The sequence below is a fragment of the Camarhynchus parvulus genome, unplaced genomic scaffold (assembly GCF_901933205.1).
Source record: "Camarhynchus parvulus unplaced genomic scaffold, STF_HiC, whole genome shotgun sequence".
NCBI lineage: Eukaryota > Metazoa > Chordata > Aves > Passeriformes > Thraupidae > Camarhynchus > Camarhynchus parvulus.
The window spans coordinates 56,610-69,225 of record NW_022148842.1 but is presented as its reverse complement, the minus strand read 5'-3'; the positions used below and the strand labels follow the sequence as shown (position 1 = coordinate 69,225).

Sequence of the window (12,616 nt, the reverse complement as noted above, 5' to 3'; positions counted from 1 at the left end):
AAAAACCCACCCGGGACCCCCCGAAATCCCACCCGGGACCCCCTAGGATTGCCCGGGACCCCCCAGGAGCCCCCCAGTATTTCCCCCGGGGCCCTCCTGGACCCCCCCAAGACCCCCAGAACTCTTTGGGGCCGTTCTCAGGATGCTCCTGAGCCCCCCCAACCACTCAGGGACCCCCCCAGACCCCTCAGCCCTCTCCCCTTCCCTTTTTTTTGGTACAAAACCCCCCAATAAAAGCCAAACCCGCAGCCCGTGCTCTGATTGGTCCGTGCCCCCTGGCGCAGGGGGGGGATTTGGGGGGGGCTGGGGGGGATTTGGGGGGATTTAGGGCTGATCCAGGCCGGGGGGCGGGGGGGCTCCCAGAGCTGCCCTGGAGAGGCCCCGGGAGCAGCGCCGGGCTCGGGGGGCTGCGGGCAGGGGGGCGGGGGGGATTCTGGGGGGGTCCTGGGGGTCCCGCGGTGATGGTGGAGCCCTGAGGCAGCGATGGAGTTCAACAGGGAGGAGTTCCGGAGGCAGCTGGGGGCCGGGCTGGGCCGGCTGCACCGGTGAGACCCCCGGGAGACCCCCGGGATGGGGATGGGGCTGGGGAGGGGTCCTGGGGCCGGGCGGGGCCGACTGCACCGGTGAGACCCCCGGGTTTGGGGAGGGTCTGGGGGTTCGGGGGGACCTTGGGGAGGCTGGGGGGTCAGGTTTTCTGGAAAGATTTGGGGGGGTTGGGGGTCACGTTTCCGGGGGTTTTGGGGGCGGTCGGGTTTTGGGGGTTTTGGGGGTGTTGGGTTTGCCGGGAGATTTGAGGGGCACATTTTCTGGGGGGGGTTTTTGGGGGTGTCAGGTTACCCCGGGGGGATTTGGGGTCAGGTTTTGGGGCAGTTTGGGTTTTCTGGGGGGGTTTGGGTTTTGTGAGGGTTTTTGCAGGGGTCGGGATTTTTGGGGAGTTTTTGGGGGGGTTTTTTGGGGAGTTTTTTGGGGGTCTCGGGTGCCCCCCCCGAGTCACCTCCCCCACTCGTGTCCGTGCCACGCGCGTCCCCGCCCCCGCTGTCCCCGTGTCCCCCCCGTGTCCCCCCCTGGCCCCCCCCGGCTGTCGCCGCCACCGCGGGGATTAAAGAGATTTAATCGGCTGCGGGGGGGGGACACGGGGACAGCGAGGGGACACGGGGGGGGGCATGGGGGGGGACTGGGGGACATGGCGGGGATACAGGGACATGGAGGGACCAGGGCCACAAGGGGGAAAAGGGACTTGGGGACACGGGGACAGCGAGGGGACACGGGGGGGGGACATAGGGACATGGTGGGGACTGGGGGACAAGGAGGGGGACACGGGGGCGAGGAAGGGACATGGGGGGGGACACAGGGACATTGGGGACCAAGGGACATGAGGGGGAAAAGGGACCCAGAGGTCAGGGGGACATGGAGGACATGGTGGGGGGGAAAAGGGACATGGGGGACACTGTGGGGACCAGAGTGGGAAAAGGGACACGGAGGGGAAAAGGAGACACGGGGGACCCGGGGGATAAAGGGACACAGGGACATGGAAAAGGGGACACGGGGGATAAAGGGACACAGGGGATAAAGGGACACAGGGACATGGGGGACATGGAGAAGGGGACACGGGGGATAAAGGGACCCGGGGGACCCGGGGGACATGGACGGGGGGACCCGGGCGAAGGGGCCACGACCGCGCAGGTTCCTGGAGCGCCGCCAGGACGACCCCGAGAGCCTGGAGCTGAGCTCGGGGGCGCTCGGGACCCCCAGCGCCCCGCGCCCCCCGGTGCTGGACTGCACCTTCTGCGGGCTGCCCCGGCGCTACGGCATCGCCATCCTGTGCGGCATCGGCTTCTGCATCAGCTTCGGCATCCGCTGCAACCTGGGCGTGGCCGTGGTCAGCATGGTCAACCCCGCCCACGGACAGGTGAGGGGGCAGGTGTGGGGTCAGGGGTCATCTGTGGGGTCAGCAGGGTCAACCCCGCCCACGGACAGGTGAGGGAACAGGTGTGGGGTCAGCAGGGTCAGCTCTGGCTCAGGTGTGGGGTCAGTTCTGGGTCACCTGTGGGGTCAGCGGGGTCACCTGGGGCTGTCCGCGGGGCCCACAGCCCGATGTGGGGGACACGCACCTGCGAGGGCGTGCCCAGGGCGTGTCCCCGCCCCACCGAGCCCTCCCCGCCCCCCAGCGCGCGCAGTTCAACTGGGACCCCGAGACCGTGGGGATGATCCACGGCTCCTTCTTCTGGGGCTACATCGTCACGCAGATCCCCGGCGGCTTCATCGCGCAGAAATTCGCCGCCAACAGGTGAGCTCCGCGCTGGGGCGGGGCCGGGGGCGGGGCCGGGGGCGGGGCCGGCCGCAGGTGCGGCCCGGGCGTCAGCCGCGTGTCCCTGCAGGGTGTTCGGGCTGGCCATCGTGTCCACCTCGGTGCTCAACATGCTGATCCCGTCGGCCGCGCGCGTCCACGTGGGCTGCGTCATCGCCGTGCGCGTCATGCAGGGCCTGGTCGAGGTCAGGAATGGGAATTTGGGGCGAATTCGGGGGATTTTGGGGCTGCGTCATCGCCGTGCGCGTCATGCAGGGCCTGGTCGAGGTCAGGAATGGGAATTTGGGGCGAATTCCGGGGATTTTGGGGCTGCGTCATTGCCGTGCGCGTCATGCAGGCCTGGTCGAGGCAACGAGCGGATTTTGGGGTGAATTTGGGGGTTTTGGGGTGTGTTTGGGATGTTTTTAAGGTGTTTTTGAGGTGTTTGCTTTCGGGGTGTGTTTGGGCCGGTTTTGGGCTGCTTTTGGGCCGGTTTTGGGCCGGTTTTGGGCTGGTTTTGGGCCAGTTTTGGGCTGGTTTTGGGTCGGTTTTGGGCTGGTTTTGGGCTATCTGGGGCTGTTTCCGGGGCTGTTTTGCTGTTCAGCTGGTGAGATTGAGGCGCGGCCATTCCCACATTCCCATAGGCCAGGGGCGTGGTCCGGTGGGCGTGGCCAGGGTTGGGTGTGCCCCTGCCCAATGGGTGCGGCCGGTTGGGCGTGCCCCGGTGGGCGTGTCCCGCGCTGACCCCGCCCCTTTCCCGGCAGGGCGTGACCTACCCCGCCTGTCACGGCATCTGGAGCAAGTGGGCGCCGCCCCTGGAGCGGAGCCGCCTGGCGACCACGGCCTTCTGCGGTGGGTCTGGGGGCTTCGGGGGGTCTGGGGGGGCCTTCGGGGGGCCTGGGGGGGCTGGGGGGGCTGCCACCACGGCCTTCTGCGGTAATGGGGGTCTGGGGGCTTTGGGGGGAGTTGGGGGGGTCACCGAGGGGTCTGGAGAGGTTTGGGGGCTCAGGGGGTCCCCAATGACGCCCCCTCCCCAGGTTCGTATGCGGGGGCCGTGGTGGCCATGCCCCTGGCCGGGGTCCTGGTGCAGTACACGGGGTGGAGCTCCGTGTTCTACGTCTACGGTGAGACCCCCGCCCAGCCCGGGACCCCCTGGGACCCCCTGGGACCCCCTGAGACCCCCTGGGACCCCCGCCCACCCCGGGATCCCCTGGGACCACCCGGGACCCCCTGGGACCCCTCCCAGTATCCCCAGTAACCCCAGTATCCCCCAGGCAGTTTCGGGGTGCTCTGGTACCTGTTCTGGGTGCTGGTGTCCTACGAGAGCCCGGCCCAGCACCCAACCATCTCCCCCGAGGAGCGGAAATACATCGAGGAGAGCATCGGGGAGAGCGTGGGCAGCAACCCGCTGCTGGTCAGACTGGGAGGGACTGGGAGGGGTCACTGGGGTCACTGGGAGGGGCAGCAACCCGCTGCTGGTCAGACTGGGAGGGACTGGGAGGGACTGGGGGTGTCCTGGGGATGGTCAGGGATGGTCAGGGATGGTCAGGGATGGTCAGGGATGGTCAGGGGTGTCCTGGGGGTGTCCAGGGTCCCTCTGGGCGTGTCCTGGGATGGTCAGGGATGGTCAGGGGTGTCCTGGGGGTGTCCTGGGATGGTCAGGGATGGTCAGGGGCAGTCAGGGATGGTCAGGGGCGGTCAGGGGTGTCCTGGGGGTGTCCGGGGTCCCTGTGGGCGTGTCCTGGGGCTCAGCTGTCCCCCCCGCCCGCAGCTGGCCACGCCCTGGCGCCAGTTCTTCACCTCCATGCCCGTCTACGCCATCATCGTGGCCAACTTCTGCCGCAGCTGGACCTTCTACCTGCTGCTCATCAGCCAGCCCGCCTACTTCGAGGAGGTCTTCGGCTTCGAGATCAGCAAGGTGGGCAAAAAACCCAAAAAACACCTAAAACAGCCCGAAACCACCCCAAAAACCACACAAAACACAGATGGGTTTGCTGTCGGCCCTGCCCCACCTGGTGATGACCATCGGGGATAATTGATTTATTCCGTTATTTTATTTTATTTACAGATTTTTTTAAAAATTTTTTATTTAACTTGCATTATTTATTTTTGCTTTTCAGGTTGGGTTACTCTCGGCCCTGCCCCACCTGGTGATGACCATCGTGGTGCCCATCGGGGGGCAGATCGCCGATTTCCTGCGCTCGCGCGGCCTCATGTCCACGACCAACGTGCGCAAGATGATGAACTGCGGCGGTCAGTGACACTGGCAGGGACACGGTGACACTGGGGACAGTGTGTGACAGTGACAGTGTGTGACAGTGACAGGGACAATGTGTGACACTGTGTGACACTGTGTGACAGCGTGTGACAGCGTGTGACACTGTGTGACAGTGACAGGGACAGTGTGTGACAGTGTGTGACAGCGTGTGACAGCGTGTGACAGCGTGTGACAGCGTGTGACAGTGACAGTGTGACAGTGTGTGACAGTGACAGTGTGACAGTGTGTGACTGTGACAGCGTGTGACAGTGTGTGACAGTGACAGGGACAATGTGTGATAGTGTGTGACAGCGTGTGACCGCGTGTGACAGTGTATGACAGTGACAGTGTGACAGTGTGTGACAGTGACAGTGTGACAGTGTGTGACAGTGACAGTGTGATCACCAACGTGCGCCAGATGATGAACTGCGGCGGTCAGTGACACTGGGGACAGTGTGACAGTGACAGGGACAATGTGTGACACTGTGTGACAGCGTGTGACAGCGTGTGACTCTGTGACAGTGACAGTGACAATGTGACAGGGACAAAGACAAGGTGACAAAGTGCTGCTGTGGCACTGTGACAGCGTGTGACAAGGGGACAGTATGACAGCGTGGCAGTGCGTGACGCCATGCCCCTGTCCCCTCTTCCCTCTCCCCTCTCCCCTGTCCCCTGTGCCCTGTGCCCTGTGCCCTGTGCCCTGTCCCCTGTCCCCTGTCCCCTGTCCCCTGTGCCCTGTGCCCTGTCCCCTGTGCCCTGTGCCCTGTGCCCTGTGCCCTGTCCCCTGTCCCCTGTGCCCTGTCCCCTGTGCCCTGTCCCCTGTCCCCTGTGCCCTGTGCCCTGTGCCCTCTCCCCTGTCCCCTGTGCCCTGTGCCCTGTCCCCTGTGCCCTGTCCCCTGTGCCCTGTGCCCTGTCCCCTGTCCCCTGTCCCCTGTGCCCTGTCCCCTGTGCCCTGTCCCCTGTGCCCCTGTGCCCTGTCCCCTGTCCCCTGTCCCCTGTCCCCTGTCCCCTGTGCCCTGTCCCCTGTGCCCCTGTGTGTCCCCTGTCCCCTGTCCCCTGTGCCCTGTCCCCTGTGCCCTGTCCCCTGTGCCCTGTGCCCCTGTCCCCTGTCCCCTGTCCCCTGTGCCCTGTGCCCCTATGCCCTGTCCCCTGTCCCCTGTGCCCTGTCCCCTGTGCCCTGTGCCTCTGTGCCCTGTCCCCTGTGCCCTGTGCCCCTATGCCCTGTCCCCTGTCCCCTGTGCCCTGTCCCCTGTCCCCTGTGCCCCCGCAGGGTTCGGCATGGAGGCCACGCTGCTGCTCGTGGTCGGCTACTCGCACTCCCGCGCCGTCGCCATCTCCTTCCTGGTGCTGGCCGTGGGCTTCAGCGGCTTCGCCATCTCGGGTGGGCACCTGGGGACACCTGGGGACACGCCCTGACCCCGCCCTGACCCCGCCCTGACCCCGCAGTGACCTCGCTGTCACTCCCCAGGGTTCAACGTGAACCACCTGGACATCGCGCCGCGCTACGCCAGCGTCCTCATGGGGCTGAGCAACGGCGTGGGGACGCTGTCCGGCATGGTGTGCCCCCTGATCGTGGGGGCCCTGACCCGCCACAAGGTGAGGGGACACTGAGGGGACATTGGGGACAATGAGGGGACACTGGGGACAATGAGGGGACATTGGGGACACTGAGGGGACATTGGGGACAATGAGGGGACATTGGGGACAATGGGACATGGGAGGGACAGAAGGACACGGGGAGGACAGTGGGACATGGCAGGACAGAGGGACATTGGGGGGGACAATGGGACATTGATAGAGGGACACGGGGGGGCACAGTGGTACATGGAGGGGAACAGAGGAACATGGCAGGACAGATGGACATTGGGGACCCTGAGGGGACAAATGGGACATTGGGGGGACAGACGGACGTGGGCGGGGACAGAGGGACATTGGGGGCACAGAGGGACTCGGGAGGGACAGACGGACGCGGGAATTTGGGGGTCGCGCTGCCCGCCTGTCACTCACCGCCCCTCCTGTCACTCACCGCCCGTCTGGCCCCGCCCCCTCCCTTTGACCCCGCCTCTCGCCTGCCTTTTCCCGCCCTCCCCTTGGCCACGCCCCCTCCCTTTCCCGCTCTCTCCCTCATTCCCGTTGGGTCCCGCCCACCCCGCCGCGGATTGGCCGGCGGGGGGCGCGCGGCGGGCGCTGATTGGCCCAGACGCGCGAGGAGTGGCAGTGGGTGTTCCTGATCGCCGCGCTCGTGCACTACGGGGGCGTGGCCTTCTACGGCGTCTTCGCTTCCGGGGAGCCGCAGCCGTGGGCGGAGCCGCCGCGCGAGGAGGCGGAGCCTCTGGCGCCGGGGGGCGTGGCCAGCGACGAGGAGGAGGAGGAGGAGGAGGAAGGGGAGGAAGGAGGGGTGGGGGGAGGGGCAGCGGGACCTCCGCGGGGGCCGCCCGCGAGCTACGGGGCCACCGGGACCACCCCGGCCACAGGGGGCGGGGCCTGAGGGCGGCCACGCCCCTCCGAAAGGAAACGCCGGGGAACCCCCCCGAGACCCCCGGGAAATCCCCCGAGACCCCCAAAAGGGACCCCCGAGACCCCCCCAGACCCCCGGGGAACTCTCCAGACCCCAAAAGGGACCCCCAGGAAGTCCAAGGAACCCCCAAAAGGGACTCCAGGGACCCCCAAGAACCTCCAAAAGGGACCCCCAGGGACCCCCCGCCCCCTCTCGGGACCCCCGAGACCCCCCTCTGTACATATATAAATATAAATATAATTATAAATATAAATACAGAAAGCGGACGTTGGAGAGCCTGTAGTGAGGGCCTGGGAGGGACTGGGGGGCACTGGGATCACACTGGGATCATACTGGAATCCCTGGAGGGGCGCTGGGGGCACTGGGAGGTTCAGAGAGTGGCACTGGTTGGTACTGGGAGCACTGGGATCGCACTGGGATCATACCGGGATCACTGGAGGGGCACTGGGGGGCACTGGAGGGGCACTGGAATCATACTGGGATCATACCGGGATCATACTGGGGGTTACTGGGAGCGCTGGAAGTCTCTGGGCACACGGAGATCCCCCCCACACTCCAATTGGATTTTCCCACCCGGTCCCCCCCAACCCTCAATGGTACCTTCTCCTCCCCGTGACGTCACTTCCGCCCTCCCTCGGCGGAAGCGGCGCTCCCGCAGGGGGCGTGGCCTCTTTCTGAGGCGGGCGGCGGCCATGGCGGAGCCGCGGGTGCGGCGCGGGGGCTCCGGGCGGGCTCGGGGGGCTCGGGGGACTCCGGGGGCGGCCGGGCCGGGCTCGGCGGGGCTCGGGGGCGCGCGGGGAGCGGCGGGGGGCGCGGGGAGCAGCGGGCGGGCGGCGGGAGCGGCGCGGGGCGCGGCCACGCGGTGCGGCCTGGGCCCGGTGCGGTGCGGCCTGGGCCCGGTGCGGTGCGGCCCGGGCCCGGCGAGGGCCCGGCCTCACCCGGGGCTCCCCCCGCCGCAGGTGCTGGTGATCGACGGGCGCGGGCACCTCCTGGGCCGGCTGGCGGCGATCGTGGCCAAGCAGGTGCTGCTGGGTGAGTGCGGGGCGGCGGCGCCGGGGCAATTACCGGGAACGGCACCGGGACCCCCGCGCCGTGATGAGCCCTGTCGGCTGTCGAGTTTGGCGACAATGAGACACGCCTACATGCACTACCAGCTGAGCGCGGGGGGAAAACCGGGGAAAAGGGTGAAAACCCGGGATTAACGGGGAAAACCTGGAATAATGGGGGGAAGAACGGGGAAAAGGGTGAAAAACCGGGGTTAACGGGGAAAGCTGGGAGTAACGAGGGAAGAAAACAAGAATAAAGGGGGAAAAACAGGAATAAACGGGAAAAAACCGGGAATTAAAGGGGAAACCCGGAAAATTGGGGAAAATGCGGGATTAACGGGGCCCGGGCCGGTGTCGCTGTCCCCAGGCCGCCGCGTGGTCGTGGTTCGCTGCGAGGGCATCAACATCTCCGGGAACTTCTACCGGAACAAGCGTGAGTGCCGGGGGGCGGGATCTGGGGGGAAAAACCGGGATTTGGGGATGAAATCCCGGATTTTGGGGACGGTTTTGAGAGATTCTGCCCCGTTTTTAAAGGAATTCTGCCCCGTGAATTTTGCTGGGCTTTTGAGGAATTCTGCTCCATTTTTGGAGGATTCTGCCCCGTTTTGGGCGGACTCTCCCTCATTTCTGAGGGATGCTGCCTCTTTTTTAATGGATTCTCCCCATTTTTGATCGTTTCTGCCCCATTTCTGATGGGTTCTGCCCAGCTTCTCAGGGATTCTACCCCATCCCAATTTTTAAAGGAATTTGCCCCTTTTTTGAGGGATTCTCCCCGTTTCTGGTGGATTTTGCCCGATTCCTGCTGATTCTGCCCCATTTCCCCCCCCAGTGAAGTTCCTGGCCTTCCTGAGGAAGAGGATGAACACGAACCCGTCCCGGGGCCCCTTCCACTTCCGAGCGCCCAGCCGCATCTTCTGGCGCACGGTGCGAGGTGAGAGACCCCAAAAACGCCTGAAATCACCCCAAAAACTGCCCTAAAAATCCCCCAAAAAACTGCCCCAAAAATCCCCCAAAAACTGCCCCAAAAATCACCCAAAAACTGCCCCAAAATCCCAAAACCCCCCAGCCACATTTTCTGGCACATGGTCTGAGGTGAGAGACCCCAAAAACGCCAGAAATCACCCCAAAATCCCTACACGCTGTGCGAAGTGAGAGAGACCCAAAAATCCCCAAATTCTCCCCAAAATCCACACGCACAGTCTGGAGTGAGAGGAGCGCAAAAACCCTAAAAAACCCAAAATTCCCCCCAGAATCTCAAAACCCTCAGGTTGCCCTAAATCCCCGTTTTTCCCCCCAAACCCCCAATTGCCCTAAATCCCCGTTTTTCCCCCCAACCCAGGCATGCTGCCCCACAAGACCAAGCGGGGCCAGGCGGCGCTGGAGCGGCTCAAGGTGTTCGATGGGATCCCCCCTCCCTACGACAAGGTGGGACCCAAAATCCCCCGAATCCAGCCCAAAATCCCTGCCCCAGTTCCCCAAATCCCGGTGTCGGTGATGTCGCCTTTACCTACATTGTTTGACTGGAGCTGAGAAAAACCCAAAGCTGAGACACCCGGGACCCCACAGACCCCTGAAATCTGCTAAAAAACCATAAAAATCCGTTAAATCCCCGTGAAATCCTGTAATCCACAACCAAAGTCACATCAAAATACTAAAATCCCATAAAACCCCTAAAATCCCATAAAGTCCCTAAAAAAATTCCCCTGAAATCTTGTAGTCCACACCAAAATCCCATAAAACCCTAAAATTTCATAAATCCCTAAAACCCCAGAAGTTCCCTAAAAAAAATCTGATAAAATCGTAATTAAATCTTGTAATCTTCACCAAAATCACAGAAAAATACTGTAATGCCATAAAACCATTAAAATCCCATTAAGTCCCTAAAAATAGCTGATAAAATCCCCCTGAGATCTTGTAATCCCCACTGAAATCCCATAAAACCGCTGAAATCCCATAAAGTTCTTTAAAAAATCTGGTAGAATTCCCTGAAATGTGAGAAAATCTCCTAAAGTCCTGTAATCCGCACCAAAATCCCATAAAACCCCTAAAATCTCGTAAAACCCTCTAAAATTCCAGAAGCTCCCTGAAAAAATCTGGTAAAATCCCCCTGAAATTCTGTAATCCGCACCGAAATCCCATAAAACTGCAAAATCTCATAAATTCCCAGAGGTTCCCCAAGAAATCTGACAAAAACACAAGGAAATTTTGTAATCCCCACCAAAATCCCATAAAAACCTTAAAATCTCAATAACTCTTGAAAATCCAAGAAACCCCCCCAAAAATATGATAATATCGCAATTAAATCGTGTAATCCTCACCAAAATCTCATAGAACTCCTAAAATCCCATAAAACCTCCTAAAATCCCATAAACTCCCTAAAATCTTTCTAATATCTTGTAAAATCTGATAGACTCACTAAAATTTCATAAAATTTCATTAAAATTGTGTAAACTCCTTAAAAAAGTCTGATAAAACCTGTTAAACTCCCATAATCCCACCCAAATTCCAGGAAACCTTTAAAATCTCATAAAACCCCTAAAATCCCAGAAACTCCCTGAAAAAATACCCCTAAAATCTTGTAGCCCTCACCAAAATCCTATAAACCTTCTGAAATGCCATAAAACTGCTAAAATCTCACAAAATTCCCCTAAAATCTCATAAAGTCCCTAAAAAAAATTTCATGAAACCATCTAAAATCTCATAATCCCCAAAAATCCTGTAAACCCCTTAAAATCCCATAAATCCCCTAAAATCTCAGGAATCCCCTAAAATCCCATAAATCCCCTAAAATCCCATAAATCCCCTAAAATCTCATCCCCCCATCAAAATCTCCCAAACCCCCCCACCAAAATCCCATAAAACCCTGAAAATCCCACAAATCCCCCAAAACCCGAGACCCCCCAAAAATCCCCGAAAACCCCAAAATTTGGGATTTTTGCAGCGAGACGCATGGATGGTGCGCGCGCTGAAAATCATCCGCCCCCAAACCCACCCGAAAGGTGAGCCCGGGATTTTGGGGCAATTTGGGGGGTTTTGGGGGAATATTTATGAGGATTTTTTGGGGGGAGTTTCTGGGGTTTTGTGGGATTTTTTGAGGTTTTTTAAGGGAGTTTCTGGGGTTTTGGGGGATTTATAAGATTTTAACAGACCTATGGGATTTAAGAGGATTTTAGGAGGGTTTATGGGATTTTAGAAGGTTTATAGGAATTTTGTGGGGATTATGTATTTTAGGGGGATTTTATGAGATCTTTTTAGGGTTTTATGGGATTTTAGGGGGTCTATGGACTTTATTAATTTTATGGGATTTTTATTTGGGATTCCGGCCTTTAGGTGCCGTGTAAGTCAGATTTGGGAGCGAACTCTGCTATTTTGGGGGTTTTGGGCTCTTTTGGGTGTGCTTTTTGGGGTGGGATTTTTGGGCTGTTTTGGGGGTTTTGGGGTGGGATTTTGGCGCTGTTTTTGGGGGTTTTTGGTGTGTTTGAGGCTCTGTTTTGGGGTGGGATTTTTGGGCTGTTTTTAAGGGTGTGTTTTGGGCTCTTTGGGCTTTTGGGCGTTTCCTGAGCTCCCAGTGCTCCCAGTTTGCCGTGCTGGGCCGCCTGGGCGACGAGGTGGGCTGGAAGTACCGGGACGTGACCGGAGCCCCTGGAGGGAGAAGAGGAAGGAGAAGGCCAAGATCCGGTACAACAAGAAAAGGAAGATGATGGTGAGGAAAACGGGGGAAATCACCCCCAAAATTGGGGAAAAACCCCAGGATTTGGGTGTGTGGGACTTGAAAAACTCACAGAGGAGGAAGAACAGGGTGGGAAAGCCCGAAAACCAGGGAAAAGCCCCAAACTGGGGACCTGTCAGTGCCTGATTTTCCCTGTTTTTCCGTGTTTTTCCTTTCTCCCATTTGCCTTTTTTTTCCCCCTCTTTTCCTACTTTTCCCTTCTTTTTTTTTACATTTTTCCCCCTTTTTTCCACATTTTTTTCTGGTGGTTTTTTTTCATTTTCCTATTGTTTCTCCTCTTTTTCAATGTTTTTCTGTCCTTTCCCTGATTTTCTTGGGTTTCCCTTTCAACTCGCGGTTTTCCTGTGTGTTCTTGAGTTTTCCCCCCATTTTTCACTGGGTTTCCCCAATTTTGCCCCATTTTTCCCCATTTTTTTTTTCCCTGGGTTTTCCCCATTTTCCCTGGGTTTCCTATTTTCCCCATTTTTTTCCCCCGTTTTCCCTCATTTTCCCAAATTTCCCGTTTTCTCCACCATTCCAAAGAGCCTACTTGGCCGGGCCGGCACTTGTGAGGAGAAAAGCAGCGCCGTTCACAGCAGTGCCTGCGCCCAACACGAGGCTGCTGCTGTGAAAATAAAACCCAAATAAACCCAAAATAAACCATCATACCGGGATCACTGGAGGGGCACTGGGGGGCACTGAGGGGCACTGGAATCATACTGGGATCATACCGGGATCATACTGGGGGTTACTGGGAGCGCTGAAGTCTCTGGGCACACGGAGATCCCCCCACACTCCA

General features: G+C 59.7%; 2 protein-coding genes and 2 non-coding genes across 4 annotated transcripts; all 4 read left to right on the top strand.

The window, feature by feature from the left end:
• The first annotated feature begins 468 nt into the window (after window positions 1–468).
• On the top strand, window positions 469–7,032 carry SLC17A7 (solute carrier family 17 member 7). Its single transcript, XM_030970848.1, has 13 exons — window positions 469–545; window positions 1,684–1,909; window positions 2,169–2,287; window positions 2,379–2,493; window positions 3,052–3,139; window positions 3,325–3,411; window positions 3,562–3,701; window positions 4,059–4,205; window positions 4,408–4,540; window positions 5,815–5,925; window positions 6,013–6,140; window positions 6,745–6,898; window positions 7,019–7,032. The coding sequence occupies exons 1-13, from the start codon at window positions 484–486 to the stop codon at window positions 7,030–7,032; spliced, it is 1,524 nt and encodes a 507-aa protein (XP_030826708.1). The 5' UTR covers window positions 469–483.
• A 649-nt stretch (window positions 7,033–7,681) lies between these two features.
• LOC115917116 (60S ribosomal protein L13a-like) lies at window positions 7,682–11,964 on the top strand. Its single transcript, XM_030970846.1, is given in 9 exon segments — window positions 7,682–7,769; window positions 8,022–8,094; window positions 8,476–8,541; window positions 8,938–9,039; window positions 9,448–9,533; window positions 11,050–11,088; window positions 11,090–11,107; window positions 11,687–11,749; window positions 11,752–11,964. Coding segments are annotated over 9 exon segments (675 nt in total). The 5' UTR covers window positions 7,682–7,754.
• On the top strand, window positions 8,148–8,226 carry LOC115917128. Its single transcript, XR_004061670.1, has one exon. It is a non-coding gene; the product is annotated as a small nucleolar RNA Z195/SNORD33/SNORD32 family (small nucleolar RNA).
• Window positions 9,593–9,662, top strand: LOC115917131. Its single transcript, XR_004061673.1, has one exon. It is a non-coding gene; the product is annotated as a small nucleolar RNA SNORD34 (small nucleolar RNA).
• Window positions 11,965–12,616: the final 652 nt, after the last annotated feature.